At 37.7% G+C, this 16685-nt stretch overlaps 1 protein-coding gene across 1 annotated transcript in view; it reads left to right on the top strand.

Moving 5' to 3' along the window:
- The window catches only part of LOC583486 (endothelin-converting enzyme 1-like), a 30297-nt gene that overhangs the window by 485 nt on the left and 13127 nt on the right, over window positions 1-16685 (top strand). The window contains exons 2-11 of the mRNA XM_030973450.1: window positions 2511-2685; window positions 3627-3760; window positions 6924-7103; window positions 8372-8500; window positions 8936-9118; window positions 9615-9674; window positions 11023-11187; window positions 11572-11652; window positions 12126-12250; window positions 14099-14324. Coding sequence (XP_030829310.1) covers window positions 2547-2685; window positions 3627-3760; window positions 6924-7103; window positions 8372-8500; window positions 8936-9118; window positions 9615-9674; window positions 11023-11187; window positions 11572-11652; window positions 12126-12250; window positions 14099-14324 — 1422 coding nt within the window. The 5' untranslated portion in view covers window positions 2511-2546. The remainder of the gene's footprint in view (window positions 1-2510; window positions 2686-3626; window positions 3761-6923; window positions 7104-8371; window positions 8501-8935; window positions 9119-9614; window positions 9675-11022; window positions 11188-11571; window positions 11653-12125; window positions 12251-14098; window positions 14325-16685) is intronic.

The following is a 16685-nucleotide window of genomic DNA, read 5'->3' as shown; positions in this document are numbered from 1 at the left end:
GTTGCTGTTTATGATCATGGTGAAGATTCGTGATCCCATGTCGTTAGAGAACACATTCAATATTCGGCAATATTGGGCAATTTGCATACATTTTTTAGCCCAATGTTCCAAGATGTTGCATGATAGGTGTATTCCCAGATTCTGAAGAGAGTACGATTCAGTTCTGATATTTATTTTGTAATTTAATATCATGTATTAGTACTAAAAATGCAAGTAAATATCGGGATAGTAATCATGGAATATTGACGACAATTTTAATTGCCTCCAACTACAGTTTCACATTACGTGATTATTGCATGGTAAACTCAGGTTAGTCACATGCAAAGTAATACAATATGCATGATAATACCGATCATTTTGGGGGGTCTCTTTTCTTCTGTTCGACCTTTTTTATTTTAGTTTTGACAGTATCTGAAATTTCTAATCTACTGCAACAAACTTACCATTAAAATGATTAATAAACTGTTACGACTTTCTTAATTTCGTAGTCACAATTGATACTAGGCCTTGTTATAGTTATACAACATGTAAAAAGGGACAATAGTCCATAAATTCAGTGACAAGAAGGAAAAAAAGTCATCAAATTTTGTTAACTTTTTTGTTCCAGGGGACGGGCATGTGCCCCTGTGTCCCCCATCCGGATAATCTGCCACTGTTACCGTATTTTATATTCGCAGTAGGATATGAGTGAAACCGTGTGGTATAGAGAAAAAAAGAAAACTTCAAACGGCTTGTGAATTAAAAACTAGAGCATTTCATTATACCTTTTCAATACTAACAACATTTCTCGTCTAACTTATCGTAACCTAAAAATGGCTCAGATTACATTGCAATCAATCTGGAAGCTCAATACCTTGATTTACATGCTTTCATTTGTATTTATGCTGTTCGATTAATAATATGTGGTATTTATACACTATATTTTATAATATATTTTATGTTGATTATTTACCTTTCTTGTTTGGTTCACTGAAGTCAACTTCTTTAATATTCAGTTTCCATGGCAACAGCCATTTTTTTTAAAGACCCTGGCTTCAAATAGCCTATTTCTTTTTATCATAATCAAACGGTCAGAAACAATTACCACTTGCTTCATGTTGTCGAAACAACAATTAAAGTATTTTCTACAATTAAAATATTTCTTGATCTGTTACCATAACAGCCTAGCAGTCACGTCTACCACCTACGTAATGGTAAACAAAGAGAGTAAATAAAGGGTCCTAGCGAACAGAAAATCATTATTTGGAATCATGCAAATATTTATGTAACAATAAATGTATTAGTTTAAGGTAATTTTTTAATACAAATTTTTCTGACTGTTTCCATAGCAACAGCAATTGAATTGAATACATTAAAACCATATACATCTAAAAGCAAAACGCACAATATGAAATAGAATACATGAAACATACAACACAAAGCAAATATATGGTCAGGACCACAAAGAAGCAAATTGCTCATAAATGGGGCCCCCGCGAAAACGAATTAAATTAAATATTTATTCAGTCACCATACCAACACACGCACACATACACACTCACACACACACACACATACACACAACTGCATACACACATACCTACACAAAATACTGTATTATTACATATTTTCTAATAGGTATTTGCGACAAAGCTTTTTAAAAAAGGATAAAGTTGAACTTAATATTTATAGATATGGGTAATTGGTTCCATTTCTTCATATTTTTAAATATGACTGACACATGTAATAACTTGCAGTTGAAATCGAGTGAGAAGCTTTAAATACAAATATAGACATGTTTTCAACGTGTTTTTAAATTTCAAATATATTACTTTTTCTAACATTCTAATGTTTTTGATCCGTTACCATGGTAATAGCCCTAGTTGTCACACCTATTTGTTTGATTGTTTGTTTGTTTTATTTCCGTTTACACGGACAAATTGTGATTGATTTTTATATGCAGGCCATGCTGAAGAACAGTCATTGGCTGAAGTATGCCACCGTGCTAAAATAAAATATACAAACAAACAAACAATACCTGTGAGAATTGCCTTACACGCCACATGCACACTGTAAATGAATATGTAAAGAGTGTTGTCCACTCAAAACGCGCATCCTGTAAAAAAGCATCAACTCATGTATATTATATGTTTAACGAAGAACAAGTGTGCCAGTGGACAGCTTATGATGTTTTAAATATGATTAGTTTTAATAACCGTAGATGAAAAGTTTGTGGGTGTGAGTCTTGATGTGGGTATATGGCTTCATTAATGTCCTTGTGAAAGACATGAATGCATATTTGCCACCCCATACCCAGGTGTAGTGAATGAATCCCAGGTAGGAAGAAATTCTTTAAATACTGTTATTTGAGTGTGAGCACTGAAATTGAAAGCTACCTGATTTTAGTTTGGGTATCATTTTTAAGCGCATTGAGCACATTGTATGGTGGATATAAGTTCTATTCAAGAGGCCAATATTAATGTTATGATTATTTCAACGTCTAAAACGCGAGTTTATTACTTCAATTTCAGCGCCAAGAACATCATTAGTCTTTAGCTATTATTCAAATGGCAAGATGGAAGAACGTTGGTGGCGACCTTAAGTGGAGGAACAACAACGGAATCCTCATGACAGCACTCGGAGATAAAGATGCAGGTCAGCCAATGCTCGGTTGGACCGAGGATCAGGAAGACGATTATTATATAAGTAAGTATTTTGGGGGGGAGGGGATCTGTTTCTTTCTTATGTCTTCTTCTTCCTCTTCTTTTTTGTCATAATTTTAATAAATCTTTTCAAGGAATTTGATATTATTTTGTTACGATTTTTATTGAACCATAGTCTGTCATTTATACCATCAAATGATATGCGGATATTTCTACCTCTATCATCCTTGGTAAGAAATTAAATACAAAAGAGCCTAGATAAAAAAGAATATGACCTTTCCTTTCTTATTCATAAGCCAGAATGTAGCTGTATAATCCGATAGGAATTGTAACGCAATCATTTTGTCTTTGTTTTTTACAACCTCAAAATTATAAATCTCATTTTTCATGATCTTTTGTGTAGGGGTCACGTGGTTCACATTTTAACCTTCAAACTCATTTGTTTTCTCCTTCAAGGTGTTCTAAAAATTAAGATACCCGTATGACACTTATCGCAATCTGCCAGTCATTGTGGGCATCTTGAAGACCTGTGTTGCTACCGCCACAGATTTAGCACGTTTCCTCTAAATTATTTTATGTGAAAATCATCAAAAATATAAAGTCAAAGTGAAAGAGTAAAGGTACTTCAATGGAAGAAAGCTGTTGTCATGTGTCGCAAATGTTCTAACCAAGATAAATCTATGTAATTTCAATAAAATGTTAAAATGATATCTGCATATCATGGTATTTAAAACAGACTGATTATTAAATGAACAAGTGAAAACACAGTTCTATCCGTCTCCAGAAAACCTCAATTCATCATGGCTCCAACAGCTCAATTTGCTAAGAAAGGCTCCAAGAAGGCAGTCAAGGCCCCTCGGCCTAGCGGTGGCAAGAAGAGGAACATTTTTGAGAATGCTTTTAGTTGACATTGTACCTAATAGATATAGCAATAATTAAATCATACATTTTCATAAATTTGTAAATGTTTGTTTTGTTGAATAGGACCTGGTTTGAGGCATCCCATAGGCAGAAAAAAGAAGCGGTGTTGCAGGTTAGCCATCATGACGCTTGCAGCTTTCATTTTACTTGTCATAATTGGCACCTGCATAATAGTTTTCACATCCAAGCACTATGTGGTAAGTTTTGATGATGTAATCTATACCCCCTTCACAAACACAGATTTTTCTTATGAGTTCTTGCGGATCGCCAACTCGTAGTCAATCGTAAGCATCCGTAAATAACTCGGTGGTATCTGTAAATAAATCGTCACAACTGGCAACAACTCGCAGACACTCTTAAGGATCTGTGAAAGGACAGGCAAATTTTTGGACATATCAAAAATCTTTTTACGATTGTCCACTGATTGATTTTCCGCAAATAAACAATCCGTAAGTATCGTAAACCGCCTGCAACAACAAATAACCATCCGTAAACTGCTCGCAAGAGGCCGTAAATGACTTGTTACAATTTTTTTAATGATTTGTTACGGTCAGTGTAAGATTTGTTTACGATTTGTTTACAGATTATTTACGGAATATACGAGTGCTTATGTGTACGTATACTTAAAGTATTCTTACGTATTGTTTATGATTTGGGGAAGGTATAAAAGTTATACCCCCTTTATACCCCCTTCACATACACAGATTTTTCTTACGGATCGCACAAATTCACAGATCTTTCACGGATCCTTATGATTTGGCCTCTTTTACAACAGATAGAATTACTACGAGCTGTTTACTACGGATTATTACGAGTTATTACAATGTATTTACGGCAAACGTCCACGATTTGTTACGAGTTGTCACGGATAACTGCGAGCAATTAACGTGTTAGTTACAAGTATTTACGAGTCCTTACGATTTTTATCCTAAAAAAAACAACTGAAAATGTAGTGTTCGAATTTGCAGCTTTTATACCTTTCCCCCATATCGTAAACATTTCTTGAGAATACGTAAAGTATACGTTTTTATTCGTAAAGTACTCGTAACTACATGTAAAGTGCTAGCAATGGCCCGTAACAATCCCAAAAGCCATCGTAAAATGACCCGAATGAAGTCGTAAACAACACTTAAGCCCTTGTAATAGTCCGTAAATAATCCATAAACAAATCATAAACTAACCGTAACATATCGTTACAAGAATCTGTTTAGAATCATTTACGGAATCTTGCGAGCAGTTTACAGATGATTACGTGTTGTTGTGAGCGGTTTACAATACTAATGGATTGTTCCAAGCTATTCACGAGCTATTTACGGACAAATAAATCTGTGGACAATCGTAAGAAGATTTTTGACATGTCAAAAAGTTTGCCTCTCCTTTCAAGGATCCTTAAGTGTGTCTACGAGATGTTGCGAGTTGTGATGAGTTATTTACGGATACCAGCAAGTTATTTACGAATGCTTGCGATTGACTATGAGTTGGCGATCCGTAAGGACTCGTAAGAAAAATCTGTGTATGTGAAGGGGGTATTACATACACAGATTTTTGTTACGAGTCCTTACGGATCGCACAAATTCATGGATCTTTCACAGATTCTTACGATTTGGCCATTTTTACGACCGATTTGAGAGTTGTTACGAGTTGTTAAGAGCTATTTACGGTTTGTTACGGATTATTACAAGTTATTACGATATACTTACGTTAGAATTCCATGATTTGTTACGAGTTGTCACAGATAACTATGAGCAACTTACGTATTAGTAACGACCTGTTAACGTGTTGTTACAATTAAATACGAGTTAGTTACAAGTATTTACGAATTGTTACGGATTACAACGAGTTATTACGAAATACTTACGGTAGAATTCCATGATTTGTTACGAGTTGTCACAGATAACTATGAGCAACTTACGTATTAGTAACGACCTGTTAACGTGTTGTTACAATTAAATACGAGTTAGTTACCAGTATTTACGCAACCATTCGTAAACTGCTCGCAAGAGTCCGTAAATGACTTGTTACAATTGTTTTAATGATTTGTGTGTAAGATTTGTTTACGATTTGTTTACAGATTATTTACGGAATATACAAGTGCTTATGTGTACGTATACTTTAAGTATTCTTACGTATTGTTTGTGATTTGGGGAAGGTATAAAAGCTGCAAAATCGTAAGGACTCGTAAGTTATACCCCCTTTATACCCCCTTCACATACACAGATTTTTCTTACGGATCGCACAAATTCACAGATCTTTCACAGATCCTTATGATTTGGCCTCTTTTACAACAGATAGAGTTACTACGAGCTGTTTACTACGGATTATTACGAGTTATTACAATGTATTTACGGCAAAAGTCCACGATTTTTTACGAGTTGTCACGGATAACTGCGAGCAATTAACGTGTTAGTTACGAGTATTTACGAGTCCTTACGATTTCATACCAAAAAATAACCACTGAAAATGAAGTGTTCAAATTTACAACTTTTATACCTTTCCCCCGAAGCGTAAACAATGCGTAAGAATATGTAAAGTATACGTATCTTTTCGTAAAGTACTCGTAGCTACACGTAAAGTGCTCGCAATAACTCGTTACAATCTGTAAAGCCATTGTTACACGACCCAAATGAAACCGCAAACAACACGTAAGCACTCGTAATAATTTGTAAATGATCCGTAAATAATCCGTAAACAAATCGTAAACTAACCAAAACAAATCGTTGAAAAAATTGTCATTTAAGGATTCTTGCTAGCAGTTTACGGATGATTACGTGTTGCAACAGATTATTTACAATGTAAATTTACGAGTTATTACAATGTTTTTACGGCAAAATTCCACAATAAGTTGTCACGGATAACTTCGAGCAACTTACTGGCATTTTACGACCTGTTTACGTGTTGTTACAAGTAATACCCCCTTCACATACACGGATTTTCTGTACGAGTCCTTACGTATTACCAACTCGGAGTCAATCGCAAGCATCCGTAAATAACTTGCTGGTATCCGTAAATAGCTTGTCACAACTCGCAACAACTAGCAGACACTCGCAAGGATCCGTGAAAGGAGAGGTAAATTTATTGACATGTCAAAAATCTTCTTACGATTGTCCACGGATTAATTTTTCCGGAAATAGCTCGTAACAATCCGTAAGTATCGTAAACTGCTTGCAAGAACACGCAACCATCCGCAACTGCTCGCAAGAATCTGTAAATGACTCGTAACAAAAAATGTAACGATTTGTTATGGTTAGTATACGACTTGTTTACAGATTTTTTACAGATTGCACTGAGCTCATCACGTTTCATTTATCACATTTAAAGAAAGCCGAATTTGGGTTTTTTATTTTTTTTTTACTTTTACAGAAGCCATGCGCAGTATGTGATTCGGTGGAGAGTGCAATGAACTTGAGCGTGGATCCTTGCCAGGACTTCTACGAGTATACCTGTGGTAACTGGGTAGCCAACGTGAAAGTACCAAACGGATACTCCAAGTGGGGAGCGTATCAAGAAGTCTACAACAAGAATAAAGATTTACTTTTAAAGGTAGATAATGAATACTGAACGTTCTGATACGCTTAAGTATACAACGTGTTTTTTTTTAACATGTACAAACAAAATATATGCACGTCATGGAAAAGTTCTTTTGGAGACTTATACACATACAAATTTTTAATGTAAAGGCAGCGCTGGTATGCTATTTCAGATGATCCAAATTGCTCTATCAAGTCATTTGCAATACTAGAGAAATAATTCCGCTTATTTTCAAGACAGAAATGATTACAATTTCTTGTATATGGTTGATGTTATGGAGTCATGATTTTAATGCCATACGTTACTGACTTCATTAACAAATGTAAGTATATCTCATGATTTATAAAGTTGAGAAACCTACCAACTCTTGTATGGTTTTAGATGGAATATCAAGAATAATGATATTTTATTGGTATTAATCATGTTCAGTATTCCCATATTTGTATTAGACTTTCAAGGTCCTATATGCAGGCCAAAAAGATGAAAAAGTTAAATTCTAACTGCATTTGAAAGATAATACTAATTTAGAACTTCCCTAAAAAAGGGGGGGGGGGGGCTTGAAAATGTCTTTAAGAAAATAACGAATATTAGTGGTCGAATCGACTTAAGAACTATCACTATTAAAATGACGGACAAAGAAAGAGGACAAAATACACAGTTCCTCATTCTACCCTCAACAATTGCTGTGGTAGACAAAGGAACATCCCTTCACTGCTATTATGTAAAAATATGTAGAACAGGTGTCACATGCATATTCACCTGTTCTACTTATTTTACATAATAGCAGTGAAGGGATGTTCCTTTGTCTACCACAGCCATTGTTGAGGGTAGAATGAGGAACTGTATATTTTGTCCTCTTTCTTTGTCCGTCATGTTCATAGTGTATAGAGCCAGTAAGTATTAGTCTGATTTTCAGACCATTGTACCGAATAGTCGTACGGTTTGTGCTGCGCAAAGATTCAATCAGTTTAATTTTGCCATTACAAGAAGTGGGTTATTGATGTAGACAAATGCTCATGTACCCTTTGCAGCTCATTTTATGTATGTTATTACCAAAGAAGAACAAAGCCAGTTAGTCACTCAATAGTGTCTGACAGTGAAGTCTAGCAAGTAAACAGGTTTTCGTGCATAATTTTAATATTAGGACACTGCTAACGTAAAATTTCACAGATTCATAATTCCTGCAAAGTTCTACAGAATTTGATGTTGGCTGCAAAAGGGACATAGTATCTTTAAATGATCAAATACCTTGCACTTACCCATTGCCCCGTTTATTGCAGCTTCTTGCAGAGGATGGATATGAATACAATGGAAATCACAGTGAAGCCCTGAGGAAAGCCAAGGATTACTACCATGCTTGCATGAATGTGACAGCCATTGAGCAAGCAGGCTCAGCACCACTGAAACAGGTAAACCTCGTTAAAGAGAGAGAAAGAGTTTCACTGGATAGCCCCCTTCTCCGGCACTCTTTCCCAGTCTTCCCCCACCCCTCTCGCACTAAGCTAATGAAATGTGTGTTATTCATACTAATCTATAAGTCTCTTTGTTCATATTTCATGACAAGCCTTGTGATATTAATGTTCCTGATATTAATATTGTATTCCATGATAATCTCTGGAATATTGTAATTCAGCATCATATCTGGAATATATTAATACAGTTGTGTTGAAGAATCAAAACATTCAGATAAAAACAAATGTGTTGAAATGTTAGTCATGTACAACGAAATTTTAATTGCTACCAGGGCTCTCATACATATAAAGTTGCATCTGAACACGGCTCCATATGCATGAGGACCCAGAACGTGCATACGTGCCATATTATTCCCCATCTTTATCTCCCAGTTGTTGAACCAGCTTGGTGGCTGGAGCATCCTACCACGGAACACACCTGGTATCGTCGATTGGGACGAAACCTCATTCGACCTTACCCAAGCTGTAACATCGGTCCATCTTTTAAATGGGTCTCCTCTCTACCAAGTGGGGATCATTCCTGATGATAAGAATACCAGTGTCAACATCATAACGGTGAGTTGAATTGAATTGCATCGGTTTGTTTTCATCGTATGTACAAACGTACTTGAAAGCCCGTACCCCCGCAGGGGCGCTGCCCCTTGACCCCACTGGGGTCTGCGCCCCCAGACCCCGCTAATGGTACAGATTTCTTATTTTCTAATTTTGGCAGGTATGGTATAGGAGAATATATAGATTTATCAAATAAGTGTTTTTTATTAATGTGGTTTGGGTATGGCCGAACAAAATGGAGAGATTTAACTTGATTTTGTATTGACAGCTTGAAGATACGTTATCATGAGAATGCTTTTCTTAAAACTTGATATACATGTATATACTATATAATGCTTAAGTGGAGAGGAAAATGGGAATGGATAATTAGGCTATAAAATGGAGAGCTATTTCATGGTACATCGATTCAGATACTTACAGTGTGGTACAAACAACGAATGGCTTTTTTGTAATATTTCCCATATTTTTTCCATATTTGTCCATAATTTTTCTCATCCAGTTCGTCCAGGATGGGATAGGCTTCAATCCAATTAATCAGTTTCACTCTGATAATGTTCGAGTAAGTTTGTATTTCTATTTGACTGATTAACTGATTAATGAAATGTAAAGAGAGCAAGTATTAAAAAGTAAAGTGAGCTCCTCTTGGGTAAACAGCTCTATTCTCAACCCCATCTGTGCTAGTAGATTTATGAACGGTCATCATAAAATCCTCTTTCAAGATTCAGATTGGGAGTTTTTAGTTTTTAATTGTTAGCTTAGTGTGGTTTCAATGTATATGCATATTTGCGTTTAAAGGAAAAACATGTATTGAACAGGTCATACTCCCAAGAGCGCACCTGCTGTCTTGTGTGAGATTTGCTTCCCCTAGCAAGGAATCGATTGAGGACTAGGTATTTCAGGATTGATACTTGTCCAAGTCCCCACCCCAGGACTCTCTGTTTATCAGACCTTTGACCATTCAATAATTCACTCCCAGTTCTGGGAAGATGGTATTTTTTTTAATACAAGACTCCTCTGTCTTTTGCGGAACCATTTACTTACAAGCAGAAATTGATAAAAAAAAAATTCTTCATTTTTTCTTCATTTGGCTGATCGTATCAAGTCACAATTTCAAATGGTAAGATGATAATAGAAAGACAGATATGCTGCTGAGTTAATAAACAGTACTTGGGTGCAGTGGCGTACGCAGGATTTTTTCAAGGGGGGAGGGGGGGTTTAAAATCGGGATCAAAATTTCGCAACGACTCAGGAAAATTTGAAAATCGCGCCGGCCAAAAAGTCGCTCAGTGGGGGGGGGGGGGGGGGGGGGGGGGGGGGGGGGGGGGGGGTAAGCGGACACTTTTTTTTTTTTTTGGTCTCCAAAAAATCGCAACGACTCAACCGACCGCTGAATAAGCGGGGGGGGGGGGGGGGGGGGGTAAGAGGACACTTTTTTTTTGTCTCAAAATTTGAAAAATTGACATTTTGCTCCGTTGGGGGGGGGGGGGTAAGGCCACCTTTCTTAGGTCAGCCATGGGGGTGATTTTTTTTTTTTTTTTTTTTTTTTTTAATAATTAAAAAAAAAAAAAACAACCAAAGGGGGGGGGGGTTTTAGGGATTTTTTAGGGGGGTTTACACACATAAAAATACCAAAGGGGGGGTTTAACCCCCCAAACACCCCCCCCCCCCCCCCTGCGTACGCGCCTGCTTGGGTGGCAGATACATGTACAGTTAAACCTGTCTATAAAGACTGCTCTAGGGAGACAAGAAAAGTGGTCTTTATATAGGCAGATGGTTGCAAAAGCAGGTTTCACTCTGTCTTTAATTTCTCAAATGTTGAATGTAAATTGGAAGATATTTTACAATATTTGTTTGATCATTAATGTTTTTTCTCACACGCTGTCACATTTTCCCGTTGTCATTCCTAGACACGTGATGAAGCATATGCAACACTTGGAGCAAAAGTGGTGGTGCTTCTCTCTCTTACTGACGATGAAAGTGTAGTCTTAGATAATATAACAAGCCATTCCACTTATGCACCTGCCTTAGAAAGGATGAGAAAAATAGTCTACTTTGAAGCTGATATCAGAAGAGTAAGTAACATGTTTCTTCTAATTATAGTATTTGCTTTCTGTGATCACAATTCAGGGTGTCAAAGAAATGTGTGCGATTGAAATGCTGCCCATTTTGTTGTTTTATGAAATGATGGAATGACTTTGCATTTGATTACAGTACAATTACATTACAATTGTTTTTTGCTTTTGTAGAAAGTAGGTTGATTGTTAAAGTTTGAGAGCATTTTTTCTCAGACAGACATTTCGTTTCTGCACCTGAACAGACCCACGGATTAAACACCTTCAACACAGTAACTCTAGAATGCCCGTTATTCACAGTTATCATTTGCTTCTATCATTTACTATGATTGCTTTTAATCCATTGTAGAGTACATCTGATTTCATTTCTTATCCTCAATACAGAAATTCATGCCTACGAATCGAGACCCGGCCGAAGCATACAAGAAAGTTACTGTGGAAGAGTTTGCTTCTATTATACCTCAGGTAAGTGTCATATTTCACGAGAAACATGTAGATACAGATTTACAGATCGCCTTCCCAAAATATTCAGTAGCATATAATGCACAACAGTGTACTTCACTTTCTCCAATACATATGATAACATTCCTGGGATAAGGAAAAGCAAACAAAGCAGTCACCAAAACGAATATTAGAATTATCATAACAGTGAAAACTATATAGTTTAAAATGTTGTTTTCAATGCACGATTTCCTGTGTACAATATTAATGTAGGAGAAATATAATATATTCTCTAGACATTGATGAGGAGATTATGCTAATGAATTTTGAAGTTAAATTTGCCTACCACCAACCCCTGTCCTCCTTTATCAATATTGCATTGGCACTTTATCAGTTCATGTCTTTCATATTTTCTTTTTCATCTAACCTGTACCCCATTTTAGATGATAGTAACCAACATTGCTACATTCTGTATTTCTGTACGTGTCGTTTTCCAGATCAATATGAGCTATTACTTGAACGAGATCTTTGCCACCACAATACCTTTAGAACGGAAAATCTTAGTACCTACCTTCAACTATTTTGTCAACTTGAATTATCTTCTGAAGCGAACTGACAAAAGGTAGGTCAATATCCATGCTTTGGTTTATCATTCTTCATATTATTTGCGATGGAATTGGAATAACAGTCCAGTCACTCCCTCGGTGGTAAATCAGATGGTAAACTCTATATCTCAATGTTAACTCAATATCTTTCTAACAAAACAACTTACCTAGCATTTGTAAGGGGCCATAAAAGAAGTTCTAAAAAGAAGTCAGAATTAGATTTATTTTTATATTAGAGGGTACTACTACTTGTGCTTTATTGGGGGTAGGGGTTGGGGAAAAGGTATGGGAAGCTTTTCAAAATAAGATATGATTTGTCTTTGTATAGGCAGCTATATAAATACATGTATTGGATTTATTTGTTGGGGTGTGGATTTAAATTTAGGTAGCTTTTGGAAATCTTGTAGTGTAAAAAACTGCATAGAAACAGACAAGGTTTAATTTTTGAGAAAGTATAAAGTTATTGCATAGAAGTAGAGTCATGAAGCTGGGCTAGGTCCCTAATCTAGTTTTACATAAAAGGAGATATGCAGATAATATTGTTTCTTGGTGATGGTTCTTGTAGGTAAGGGAGCGATCCAGTTTGATGCCTTGGTAGACTAAGTTGTGAGTGTGCTTCAGCCTCTTCTTATACCAGCTACTCCATAGTTGATGGTTGGCATCCCTGTTCTTGAGGTGGAATGCACTTATCTGAGTTTGTCAGGGTTAGCTCTCAGGTGGTTGGTTGCGTAGTATGGGAGGAGTCCGGCCAGCCCACTAAACACATTCACGTGAAAATCACGTCAATATCAAGGTATCGACTTGAACAGATTTACGTTCTTCAAACACTTGACATTTACGTGATTGTGTTAACACGTTTCTTGCACTAGGTCACTTATAAAACACGTACACTAAATCACGCAATTGTCAGTGGAATATCACTATTATAATAACGTGATTATTCCTACCTTGGAGACCATGGTTTGTAAACCTAATAATTACGTCCAGGCGCGCCGGAAGCAGTTTGGGATTAGAGGGGGTGGGGGGGTGGGTGCAAACATCCCAGAAGAAAAAGCTAGTTTCAACTGGTCCAGTTGATGAACTAGTTAATGCCAACTGGTAACCCTGGAAATTGAAATGGGCTTAGTGTAGTGGAGGGGGGGGGGGGAGCTTAGCATGATAAATGAGGGACAGTTGGTTAGCAATTGTCCATGTCTCAAGAAGTTCACCATCTTCGTTAATTTCTCCATTTCCCCAGGTAGTGCTGAGCTGTTGAAATCAAAGATGACCACATCTATCCTGCCGTCAGTAGCTCTGCCGGGCAGGTTGAAAGGCTCAAGAGGTGGCTTGTAGGCTGAGTTTATGGTGATTCCTATTAGGTCAACGGAAAGGACTTCAGTGTTATTGCTGTCTGATAGGGAAGATTTGTCCACAGTAAGACCATTGCGGGCAAAGATCGCACTTCCGTACTGGTCATTGGTCTCTGTGCGATGAGGGTTTGGTGCCTGTAAGACCTTCAATGATGGATGAGATGATACTCAGGGCCGGTCCTGAAAAAGGCCCATGAGTTCGACTTTGAGCCTTAGCAACAAATTGGTCATTATTGTCGTTGGTAGCCATGCATGCAGTTAATAATAGCACTTGAGTTGTGTGGTTCAAGGATTCGCAGATGTTCATCTGACAGGGACCATGACGTGAACGCTCCTTCATTGGCCATCATACAATGGTTGCATTCGGGTAATATTTTTGGATAAGGGTTAGTTACAATGTTGGGTCTCCAGTTGAAGGTAGGACTTTGATTAGTGTTTGAATCGACCATGGAGAACTTGTTGCGAGAGCATGTGTTGTACAATATAAATGAATAAATAAATGCTTTTATTGTACAGAATTCTTGCTGACTACCTGACCTGGAATGCAGTCAAACCCAAGCTCGAATTCCTCCCCAAGATCTATGAAGACATCGTTCTAGAGTACAGGAGCGTCATCAGTGGACCCAACACCACTAGTATTCCTCTTTTGCAGAAGTGCTTGCAGAGAACCGACGAAACATTCCCATTTGTGACAGGGGCCCTCTTTGTTAGAGAAGTTGTCACTCCACAGCTCATAAATGAGGTGAACCATAAGTAATACCCCATTCACAGTGGCCTCAAACACCGCGACAGCAGCGGGACTGTCCCGCTGCTGTCGCGGTGTTGTCTTCAGTGTGAAGGCTCGGACCCGTTATAAACTATCGCGGGATAACACCGCCTCGCGATAACGCCACGACAAACTATCGCTAGGTTCGCCTAGCTACAGCAGCGGGACAGTCCCGCTGCTGTCGCGGTGTTTACTCAGTGTGAAGGCTCTCCGCTATAACACCGCGACAAACACGTGTGATTTGTTTACTTACCTATCACTGACCTCTTTTCTCCAGCAATGGGGAACATAAAGTGAAATAGAAATAAAGTAACCAGTGGATTCAAATTGATTTTATTATTATGTAGATATTATAATTATCCAAATAAAAATATTTCACACTTCAAAAAATTAAAATATTCTGACTGGAAGCAATAAAAATACTAGTTTTTTAAAAAGTAGATCCATAGCTAAATCGAGCTAGCTGCATGAGGAAGAGTGTGTAAAGTACAGCTAGCGCGCGCAATTTCAAGCAATCGAAAACCCCGCGCTGAAGTATTTCCGGTCATATCGGGGTCACTCGCGGGTCATGAGCCATGCATACACGTGTTTGTTACGGAGGTAATAAAAATCACCCGCTGCAGCGTGAATGGGTACATGATATTTATCCCGCTGCTGCAGCGGGATAACTTTTCTACTGTGAATGCATTTGTAGCGGTGTTATGGCGTGTCGCCGCTCCGCTACAACGCCGCTACAAATTTCAAAACCACTGTGAATGGGGTATTAGATAATGAGAGGTTTAAATGAGGGCTAATGGGGTTGTATGGGTGTGTAGACTCATTTTGATACTGATTTGATAATACTGATAATCTTTAAAAAATTTCCTAATTCATACTGGCCTAAAAAAAGTCAGCAGAATCTTTTGAACATTAATGACGGTAAAAGTTTTGAGTAGTAAGCACTAAACAATACATCAGTTTACGGTTGTATCAGTGCGCATGCGCAGACCGTTTACCTCGGGTCATTGGCCCTGAATTCAGGGCCAGTGACCTTTGACCAGTGGTATTGATGCGTAAATTAAGATTGCGCCCATGCAAATGATGATTTGCGCGCACAACGCAGCGCGTAGGCAGTGATATCATCATAATTTGCATGGGCGCAATCTTAATTTACGCATAAATACATGACCTCTAGGTCATTGGCTTTGTTTGAAATGGCGCACACAACCGTAAACTGGTGTATTATAGTTTTTTCAAAGATGAGTTTTTTTTCTTCTTAAAGGTAATATATCCCATTTGCAGGCCCCCCCCCCCCCCCCCCCAAGAAAAGGTTAAATTCCATCGGTATTTGAAAGATAATACTAATTTTGAACTTCCCTCAAAACGAAAAGGCTTGAAAATGTATTGTAGTGGGAAAATAACGAGCATTAGTTGTCGAATCGACTTTAGTGATTGCAATCATTTGGGTAATAGTCTGATTTTCAGACCCTTTCATCGAATGGTCGTACGTTTGTGCTGTGAAACATTCAATTAGTTTAATTTTGGCCATTGCAAGAAGTGGGTTATTGATGTAGACAAATGCTCATCTACCGTTATAGCTCATTTTATGTATGTTATTACCAAAGAAGAAACAAAATTCAGTCAATCACTTCATGGTGCCTGACAGTGAAGTCTAGAAAGTAAATGGGTTTCCTTTCATAATTTGAATAATAAGACACTGCTAACATTTAAATTTCACATATAGGACCACGTGACATATTCATATAATTCCTGCAAAGTTCTACAGAATTCGATGTTGGCTGCAAATGGGACATAGTACCTTTAAAGTGTATTCTTTATTAGGAAAATATAGCTAAGCAGTTAATGAGAAATAGGCAACAGTGTTGTCAAGTCCGGTCAAGGACATATTTTAGCGGCCTCATACAGACTTAATTGGCCTTTAACAAATTGACATGCTCAAAACTAATTGAGGATAACTTTTTTTTCAGCGACTTTGTGTGTCTCAACTCCTGCAAGTCATTGTGATGCAATATCATCCTTGGCAGGCGCGGATCCGGGATTTCTTAGGGGGGGGGGGGGCCAAATTTGAAATTATGCGATCCAAATATTAGTACGTAATGGTGACACTGGCAGTGGCAGAAACGTTTTTTTTTTTAGGGGTAGACAAAAGAAATTCCCCATCACCCCACTCTTACATGCAGAACCCGCTGAACGCGGGTGTCAAGGGGTGGAGCCCCCAGAAGCTCAGGGGGTATAGGCATTTAATTACTGTCAGATGAGCGTATTTTGATACCTTTTTTGTGACACTGGTAGGTCACGAATTGACGTGGGTTCCTGGCGGCGAAGCCCCGGAAGCTC

This window comes from Strongylocentrotus purpuratus, unplaced genomic scaffold, assembly GCF_000002235.5.
Source record: "Strongylocentrotus purpuratus isolate Spur 01 unplaced genomic scaffold, Spur_5.0 spur5_scaffold_6, whole genome shotgun sequence".
In the NCBI taxonomy this organism is placed as follows: Eukaryota; Metazoa; Echinodermata; class Echinoidea; order Camarodonta; family Strongylocentrotidae; genus Strongylocentrotus; species Strongylocentrotus purpuratus.
This window is presented reverse-complemented; position numbering and strand designations above follow the sequence as displayed.